At 42.8% G+C, this 9,939-nt stretch overlaps 1 protein-coding gene across 1 annotated transcript; it reads left to right on the forward strand.

Annotated features, from left to right (window-relative positions):
* The first annotated feature begins 2,737 nt into the window (after positions 1–2,737).
* Positions 2,738–9,898, forward strand: LOC306795244 (testicular acid phosphatase homolog). The gene is given in 10 exon segments (XM_079293694.1): positions 2,738–2,792; positions 3,462–3,548; positions 4,560–4,715; positions 4,954–5,052; positions 6,732–6,827; positions 7,287–7,419; positions 7,683–7,846; positions 7,850–7,971; positions 9,244–9,425; positions 9,649–9,898. Coding segments are annotated over 9 exon segments (1,143 nt in total). The 5' UTR covers positions 2,738–2,792; positions 3,462–3,467; the 3' UTR covers positions 9,759–9,898.
* The last annotated feature ends 41 nt before the right edge of the window (positions 9,899–9,939 follow it).

Consider the following 9,939-nt stretch of genomic DNA (forward strand, 5'->3'; position numbering starts at 1 on the left):
TATTCATACTGTACACACTATAGTGATGTTCTTTATTTTTGTTATTGTAAACAAATTCCAAAAAAAGACCAAAAATGTTGACTGTCTGCCCCATGTCCATAAGTTCCTAGCAAAGATGCAAATCTTTAAAAACGGGTATTTTTGTAAATGATTTCCTAAAACAGCTGGGCATTGTAGTTTTTACCAGACATCAACCAAACACAAGAGGACACGTGTGTGGTGACTCAAAACAAGTACAACGCTCATGTTTGTTGTGATAAAGAAAGACATCACGCAGTCCAGTGGTTTGGTTGAATCATGTGTATTTAGGTGTTGGATGACGATGGCACAGAGGAATAAGCTATATCTGGCAAAAGGCTATTTGTTGACAATAAGAAAAACTGTAATTGTAATTATACAATTTGGATTTACATTCTGGTATTGTTACTTTAACTTTAGTAAAAGCGAATACTTGCATGTGTGAGACCATGTGTGCTCTTTTACTTCAAATCAATGTCATTGTAGTCTTAATGTAATGCTTCAAACATCCATGTTACCCCTGTGAATACTGTACTGTGTATCACTTAGTTCAACAGATCCTATCTTACACTTATCAAATAATATGTCTACGCTGTATAGCTCTAAATCTTCACACTCACTAATCCCATTGTATCCCATAAAGCTGCTTTGATACTAACAGATACTTACGTGTGTCGAGTCAGGGAAAACACTCCAGGCCCTGTAATTTTGGGGCCAAACCCACGGCGGATGACATAACAAGTTATAATGAGTGTTTGTGGCCCAGGGCCTGTGTGGAAGTGTGTATGTGTGTGCTTATGCTCCAGAAGTACAATTTAAGAAGCCAGGTGGGCACGTCTTAACTTAACCCATTCCTTTGTCACATTGTTACTCTAAAGCCGAAGTGTCCTGAAGAATATGGGGCTTTAAAAGTGGAGTTATCCGCATTGAAGAGCCAAATATGTATTCTTAAGTTCAAAAGATGACTCAAATATGTCTGCCGAGGGGGGGTTGTCATGTCACACTGCACAGCGGGGAATTGGCAGAGACAGTGATTTGGACTTCAGTCGACAATGAAGTAGATTGGGATCAGAAATCCTTGGGGGGGGGGGGAGAGAGAGAGAGAGAGAGAGAGAGAGAGAGAAGGAGAGACGAGGTCAGGCAGGAGGGCTATAAAAGCACTCCTTCATTTACTGGAACATGCACTTAATGTCAATCCGGGTGTGACTGGAGATTTGGGATGCACAGCAGTCCTCCTCTGTCTGTAACTTGTTTGATTGAAACAGCAAAATGTGTGAACAACAGTGCTGAGGTAAGTGCGTGTGTTCATTTATACGATCGGTTAAATCTCTTTCGACAAGGCATTTTGTTGTACATGAACTCTGCTGTTCCATCCATCGTAAAGGCTGTTAAAATTGAGTTGACATAAATACTGCTACAGCGTTGTAGCATGTGGGACAAAGAAGAGCAAACATACATATTTTCTATGTTATATGACTGGTCTGAAAAGACACATTTTACACAACAATTGCCTGACTAACATATAACACAAGTGTTCATCACTTTCTGTTAGTTGTGAACTTTTACACTGAAACTTTCAAGACGTTTTTTTCTGCCTCCTGTAAGCAGGGGAGCTCTGGGAAGGAGGTAGCGATCGACAAGTGAAAACTATGTGGAAGTTCCAGAGAAGTTTGGGCTGTTTATTCCTCCTCTGTTGCATCTGCTTGACTGAGTGCCGGATGCTGAAGTTTGTTGTAGCTGTAAGTGTTTATAGTTTCATTTCCTCTCTGTGTGGATGATTAACAACGATGACATTTCACATCAAGCTGTCTTACAACATTTTGACATCATCAAGCCACACATTTTCCTTTCCCAGATCACATACGACTGCACTTTTTTGAATATCTTTCTTTTACAGCACAGCTCAATGAACCATTGAAGGATTTCTTCATACACACACACACACACACACACACACCCAACAGACATACTGTAGCTTGACAGTTACTATTTATTATTTAGTTTCTAAAGCCAAAGTAAGGATTAGGTTCACTACATGAGGTGTAGTTGTTACATTTTATTGTTAATTGTCTCATTCATCTGTTTGTCTTTGTCATTTAAATTTTCCTATGTAAATGTGTAATTTTTTAAATATTTTTTTGTTTAAATGTGTTTTAATGGTCTGTATTATTATTATTATTATTAAAATGATCATATTCATTTGTGTCAAGTTTAGTTGAGGTTAGTTCGGTTCATGTCCAATCGTAGGAAGGTGTTTTGCATCAAAAGGACAATGAGTCGTTGAACATAGCATTTATCTCGAAAAGCAAACCACAGCTTTGCTGACTTGACTTTGTGGTTTTTACATCCAAACTGTTAGTGCTGTTTACGTCACAGTGGTGCTACCAAGAGTGACTCAGATGTATCCATAATCCAGGTTCATCAACCTGTGGGTCATGTCGCTGCCCAGAAAGTGAGTCTTCAGGTTAATGATACAAACGGAGCAGCTGCTCCAGCATGTGTGTCATCAGAATGACTCTTCTGTGTCTCAAATCCAGGCTGAACTGTCCAAGATCACAGGTTTCTATTCCTGACTTCTGTCTCAGGGTTGATTTTTTTTCCTTAAGTACACAGGGAAATGGCTGGCACAGCAGCCTGGCGTCTAAATCCATGTGACATTATCTGCTATGACATTTAAGGTGTTCCGACACGGCGATCGATCGCCTATTGAGTCGTATCCCAGTGATCCTCATGGGGAGAAAGTGTGGGGTCAAGGCTTCGGACAGCTGACTGAGGTACTGGGTGTCACTCTGTGTGTGTGTGTGTGTGTGTGTGTGTGTGTGTGTGTGTGTGTATGTGTGTGTGTGTCACCGTTAACATTTTGTCAAGCAGGATTTGGCCAACAAACAACCAAATATGAAGAGCTCTTAGATGTATATAGTGTATAAAATCCATCAATCCATCAAATTTTCAGGATTACTTACAGAAACACAGCAGCAAAACCAAAACCACAACAATAAACTACCACAAACTATTTAAAAAAATGACCATAATCTTTTCAATAGTTTTGTGTTTTGCACCTCAGGGCCACTAGAGCCAGTGACACACGAACCATACAAGTCCATAGTTTAAAATGCAAAATGAATCTTTATACATAATTTGACAAGAAAGTCACTTACAGAGTAAATACACCAAAGGCACACATTAGCTTTGGTGTCACAGTATGTTTCACTTATGATCCGTACGACACAAAATCAGTCAAGTCTTAAAAATGAAAGAAATACTTGCAGACTTATGATTAAAGTCCTTCCTACTGTGACTTTGTTCTGGCCTGGAGGCCCTGTATAATGGGTGTAATGTGTTATTTTATGTAAATAAGTTGAATTTGACCTTAAATCAGCCAAATCTGTAGCTGAAAGGTCAGATTCGACAAAGATTAACATTGCTGGCAATTTTCCTTTCAGCTGGGCATGAAACAACAGTTTGAGCTGGGCAGGTTTCTAAGGAGGCGTTATGGCAACTTCCTCAGTGAGGACTACAACAACAAAGAGGTAGGTGTATTTCTGTATGGAGACATGTGTGTGTGTGTGTGTGTGTGTGTCAGTTTTCTCTGACGTACCCTGAGCCTGTGTGCTTCAGTGTCATCTAATGCTGTTGTTGCGTGTGCCCTCGGCCCAACATCTGAAATCATGTGCAAGCCACCGCCTGTACCAGCTCTTACAACACACACTCAGCTCAGGAGCATGACTCATATTGGTGATATCACTGCCATGGCCTTTATGTGCTGTAACATATGGGGCACCATGTACACGACAGTTGGCAACACGCATGTTGGGCTGCATGTTCAGCATACTGTCATTATTGAGATTACATTTCTGTCTCTGTTTTCTTAACACTCACTGTCTTTTTTCCCTCTCTTATCCCTCCCCCCCCCCTTGTGTTCAGTCCTCTCTTCTCCATCTCTTAAATAACACGCAATTATCACAAAAAGAACAGCTCTTCTCAGTGCCCGTCAGTGCCGATTTGTCGCCCAAGTCTCCGTCAACGTGCACATACCTTTCCCCCGCGCTGCCATGTCTGTTTTAATTTGACAAAAAGGGGGTAAAAAAAAAGAAGAAGCATTCTTGGCATCACAGGAACATCCAACCTTATCAACGTGATTTACTGTGTACAAAAAGCTGACACGGGGTGACAGAGAGATATAGATGCGCGAAGGCTGTTGTCAGAGGAGATCATAGTCGGACGGATCTTCTTTCCCCCCCTCCTTCTCTCATCCCTTTTGCATCTCCTTTGACTCCCCTCCTCCTCATGTTAAGGGAATACCTCAGTTGACTTACAGTTAACTCGTGATACACTGCTGCTTTGCTGGGTACAATTATTTTTGCATCTTTATTGAATGAATATAGAAACAGAAGTATGTGCAGCTCCACTTCCCGAATGCAATCCTTTAGAATTTCCAAGTGCATTTTCACATGTGGAAGAACACGGTTGTAATCAATGTCAGGCCTAGTACCAACATATGGATGCATTTTAATAACATGTTCCCGCCGTGTTTCCAACAGTTCTATGTGAGGAGCACTGACTACGACCGCACTCTGATGAGTACCCAGGCATGCCTTGCTGGGATGTTCCCCCCAACCAGACGCCCGCCTCCCATCGTGCCCCAGTTACTGTGGAGGCCTATTCCAGTGCACACCGTCCCCAGGGCCCAGGACAAGGTGGGCTGCTGAGCCACATCAATATTTCCTTTCACATGGCAGCCACACTCCAAATAGAAAGTTGTGCAACTTAATCTGAGTCGCTCTCATGTCGCTCTGTGTTGCTGTCATGAAATTTACAACAGTTTTAAAGTGTGAAATGAACATATGATTGTGCCCAGAAGACCGCAGTACCGAAATAAATAATAAATGTGCATTATTTCTACTGATGTTGTGCTGTTGTTTTCGATTTCTCAAGCTGTTAAAGTCTCCAGGCAAAGACTGTCCAAGGTTCAGAGCTCTGATGACGGAGACCTTTGAGAGCGAGCACCACCAGAGGTTCCTCAGGGCTCACCAGGTAAGACAAACCACAGAAGAAGACAGTCATCGAAATACACTGTACTGTAACTCGTCCTCAGCGTCTGTTCTATGACGTGAACGTTCTACTCACAGCTCGGTTTGTAGTAAACATCACTTTTCCATGATTCATGTGCCTGTTAACCACTAACAACTTGTTTGCTAGTCTGTTGTTTTTTTAATCATCAGAATCATATAATTGCAACGGCTGTGAATAATACTTTTCCTCAGCTCAGATGCCTCTATTCTGCTTATCCCTGCCTTGATTTGTACATTAACAAACGCTGTGAAATGCACATTTGTGCAAAAAAAGTGACATATATAGTTCACAGTTGCGGGTGCCAACGTTATCGGCACCTCCAGTGGACGTGACAGTTATGCTGCAGACATCATGTCCTCTCAGTGATTTTCTCAGGCACGGTGACTCCAGTGCCTCGAAAAAGCTGCACAGTGCAATCTCTCTCACATTCTCAGAGACGCTAATTAACGCTGGGATTGAATTAGATTAAGAATTACAATGAAAGGGTTTAATTAAACAGAGTCCCATGTGCTGCCTACTAAGGTGGTGTTTGAGATCAGCACATGGCCTCCTGCGTTGAATTTTCACACCCTCTGCTGGAGGCACAGTACCTGCAAGTCGGATGCAGTAACCAAAATGGTGCCATTTTTCACTGCGTTGTCTGACCGAAGGTTGAAGTGAGCAACACTGACTCAATAAACCATACAAATCCATTCAATTCACCAACTAACGTCTGCAATTCTGTCGTTATTTACAGTGCATCTGCAAAAACATCACTCATACAAATGGTGATTTAACCGTTTTTCTTCAAACATTTTCCCTGAGAATGATGAGTTGAGGGTTGTGATTAGTGCTGTACATGACTGCAATTTCAAGACACTTATACTTAACTTGAGTATTTTCATTTTATGGTACTTTAAACTTCAACCCCACAACATTTCAGGGGGGACTATTGTACATTTTAGGACACTATCTCGGTCAGCATGTGCTCTTTGGATCAGAGGCGATCCGTCGGGATAATTGCCATTTGCAAATTAATTTAGTTCAAATGAGGATTTTTTTTCTATATTTTACAGCTGGTTACTACAATTTTACATCGCAAAATCACATGATAAGTGTATACAATACAATGTAGTGTTAAAGATGAGTGGGTTCCTGCCTTTTTGACTTCATGACTCCTTCCAAAGAAGTATCGTCTAATTTAAAGAAAAGAGAAAGAAAGAAGAAAGAAGAGAGAAGAATTTGAGCCCCTTGTCAAATTTCACATGTTCCCCTCTAAAACTTATCGCATGTTTTGATTACAATGACTTAAAGATGTGTCATATCATTTACAGAAAAGCAAAAGTTGAAGTCCATAATATGCAGAACAAAAATCTGATGTTGATGCCCAGCAACCGGCAGATTCATGTTGTTACCTTTTGAAGCCCCCGACCCGCAGGTCGTGAACAACCGGATTAAACTACCAAACTGTGTAAAAAGCAGTTCAAACTAGCTCCATCTTGGGCCAACTTCAACAGTAAAATGTTATAATGTGTGATTTTGACTGCTTGTCATTGAGTATTTGTCATGAATTGTTTTGATACTTTTACATGTAAAGGGATCTGAATATTTCTTCCACCACTGGTTGAATGTAATGTTCTCACCTTTTCTGCACATTGCAGTTCTTTGTGGAGGGACTTTCCAACCACACTGGCTACCCCGTCTCCAAACTGGTTGGCAAAAAAATATGGAGGGTCTACGACACTCTTACCTGTCAGGTATCCTTGATGTTTCACACATAGACACGCACATGAACACAAATATACTCTCTGTGTTCTGCAGTTTACAAATGCTTCAATTACTCATCAAAACACCAGCAGTGAGAGTCAAACAGAAAGAGGGGAAAGAGAAGGGATCGGTTTTCTTCAGCACTTCAGAGAGATGGAGAGGGGGCTGGAGCGTGGGGAAATCATTTTTATACATACAGTAAGACATGAATAGGACAACATATTGAAATGATAATTAAAGCGTTATGAGATGGGTGGATTCTAGGCTGAATACGCTCATTCACACTTGCAAAATGAGCATCTGTTATCTTCAGACCGGCGCTAAAAATAGCCTTGGATGATAGAAACGATGAAACACAGCCATTTAAAACCCTTTTGTTTGGGATTCATGTGTCGTGTAATGTGATTGTTAGCATGATTTATGGCAGTAAATGTTATTTTCTTGTGCAGCGGATACATAACTTGACTCTCCCACGCTGGGCCACCCAAGGTGTTCTGGACACCCTGAAGAGAATTGCATCATTTGAGGTCATGTACAGCATTCTCAGTCACAAGCGCAAAGAGAAGGCCAGGCTCTCGGGAGGTGAGGATTCCCATTGGAGGCAATTCAAAGCAATGTTATCATAGTGAAAAAAACCTCAGTGTATCTAATGTGACTGCTGGCAGAGGCTTTGTTAATGCCACAGACAGTGCTGGGCCAGGCCTCCCCAAAAGCACATTAGCACATATGGGCTAATGGGACAAAGATGTTTACAGCACTAAGACATGATGCTCCGTAAGGTCAAAACGAGTGCGTTGGTGGGAAAATTTATTTGCACTGTTGACACTTATCTGTTAATTTACCAGGGGTGCTGCTGAATGCCATTCTGAGGAATTTCTCCAGGGCTGTAGAGCAAGGGAGCACTCTCAAATTCATTATGTACTCAGCTGTAAGTTCAACGTTTGGGCACAAACACACATTCCGAATCTATTGTGCAAACCGCTGTTTCACATGTATCTCCTCCCTCCCTTGATGTTTCTCGTTCCAGCACGACTCTACCCTCATCACCCTCCAGGCGGCTCTGGATGTGTACAACGGCCTTCTTCCTCCTTATGCTGCCTGTCAACTCTTTGAGTTCTACCAGGAGTATGATGGGTAATGACGCCCTGCCTGCCCTTTGCATATTTGATTTCACTATCTAGGTCAGATGGCCAGCCATATTTTGAGCAATCGCATTCAACTGTTTAGCCGCACCAAACCATTTAGGTACACGACTGTTTTTGCTTTTCAATTCGATAGAAATATGGGAGCCATCCAGGACTGCAATGGCCAAATTAGCACATGAAACAACCATCATTTACATAACCTCCTACTTGACCTCAATGCAGCCTTTGAAACCATCCTCCTCTCCCTTCTTGAGTCCTCCCTCCATATCACTGGCACAGCCCTCTCCTGGTTCCGGTCATACCTCTCCGACCACCAACAGCTCATTCGCATCAATACATTCAACTCCAGTCTCTCAAGGTGTCCCCCAAGGTTTGGTACTCGGTCCCCTCGTCTTCATCCTCTCTACATGCTCCCCCTTGTTAACATCATACGCCACCATGGTCTTCATTTCCACTGCTATGCTGACGACACCCAGCTCTACATCCCCCCCACCACCATCACCAACTGCCTCACAGACATAAAGACCTGGATGCAAGCCAAATTTCTCAAAATCAACAGCCACAAATCTAAAATCCTCATCATCGGTCCCAAACCACGACACAAATTCCACCACAACTTCTCCATCTGCATCGATGGCACCAGTGTTCCTGCTTCTACACATATTCGTAACCGCAGTATCCTTTTTGATCGAACCCTCTCCTTCGAAGGCCATGTCAATCACATCACAAAAACTGCTTTCTTTCATCTAAAAAACATTGCCCGTCTATGCCCCTCCCTCTCCTCCTCGTCCACGCCTTCATCGCCTCTCGACTGGACTACTGCAACAGCATCCTGTACGGCACATCCACCAAAATCATCAACAAACTACAATACATCCAAAACTCAGCTGCCCATCTGCTTTCCCACTCCATCACCCCAGTCCTTCAAAACCTCCACTGCTCCCCATACAGCAAAGAATAGTTCAAGATTCTCCTCATTACATACAAAGCCCCTCACAACCATAGCCCCTTCATACCTTTCAGACCCCCTGCACCGACACACTCACACCGCAACCTCAGATCCACCGACGCCAACCTCCTTACACCCCCTACTCTGTCCGAGCATCGGACCTGGGGGGACAGGGCTTTCTCCATCGCTGCCCCCTCCCTCTAGAACTCTCTCCCTCTGCACCTCAGACATTCTCCGTCACTCACTTTCAAAACTGCAATTAATACTCTCCTATTTTTGTATTTTGTGTCACCTCGCTGTGTTTCCCCCCAGTTCCTATTCTCTGGAGCTGTATTACCACAATGACTCCTGGCGCGACCCTTACCCCAACCCTGTGGCAGGATGCAACGGGTTGAACCCCTGCCCTTTGTCCACGTTCACTGAGCTGGTGCGGGACGTGGTGGCAGAGGACTGGGAGGCTGAGTGTGGGTTCAGGACCAGATTGTCAAGCACAGGTGAAGAAGCGAAATTTTATATATTCTCACGACTTCTATTTCAACAAATATTTTTGGCCTTGTTAATGCATCACTGCAATATGTTTATTCCTGTATTTACTTTAGGGACCAGCCAAGCGGATTTTCAGCACAAACTGTCTGATTTAATAACATCATATTTTTTGGAAATCTTCCAAATGTTCCATATTCACATTCGCCTGAACAGGATTGTTGTCTCCCACAGGTGTCATAACAGCTCTTGCAGTGGCTGTCGGTCTCCTGGCAGTGGCGCTGTTGTTCAGTATAGGAGTGGCAATCCACAGGCGGAGAGCGCACTACTCCAGGGGGGTGTAGTGCAGACGACTGCCCCACATGTGCCAAAAATACGGAGAGGTGCTTCTCTAATAATAATGTGCCATGTATTTAAAATCTTAGATCCTGATTGGGTGTGTGGAAAGTTTGTGAGCTTCTATGAATAATACTTGTGTGACTAAAAGTATATACCGGTACATAAAAAATGAAACATTCAAAATAA

This window comes from Melanostigma gelatinosum, assembly GCF_949748355.1.
Source record: "Melanostigma gelatinosum genome assembly, chromosome: 21".
Lineage (NCBI taxonomy): Eukaryota > Metazoa > Chordata > Actinopteri > Perciformes > Zoarcidae > Melanostigma > Melanostigma gelatinosum.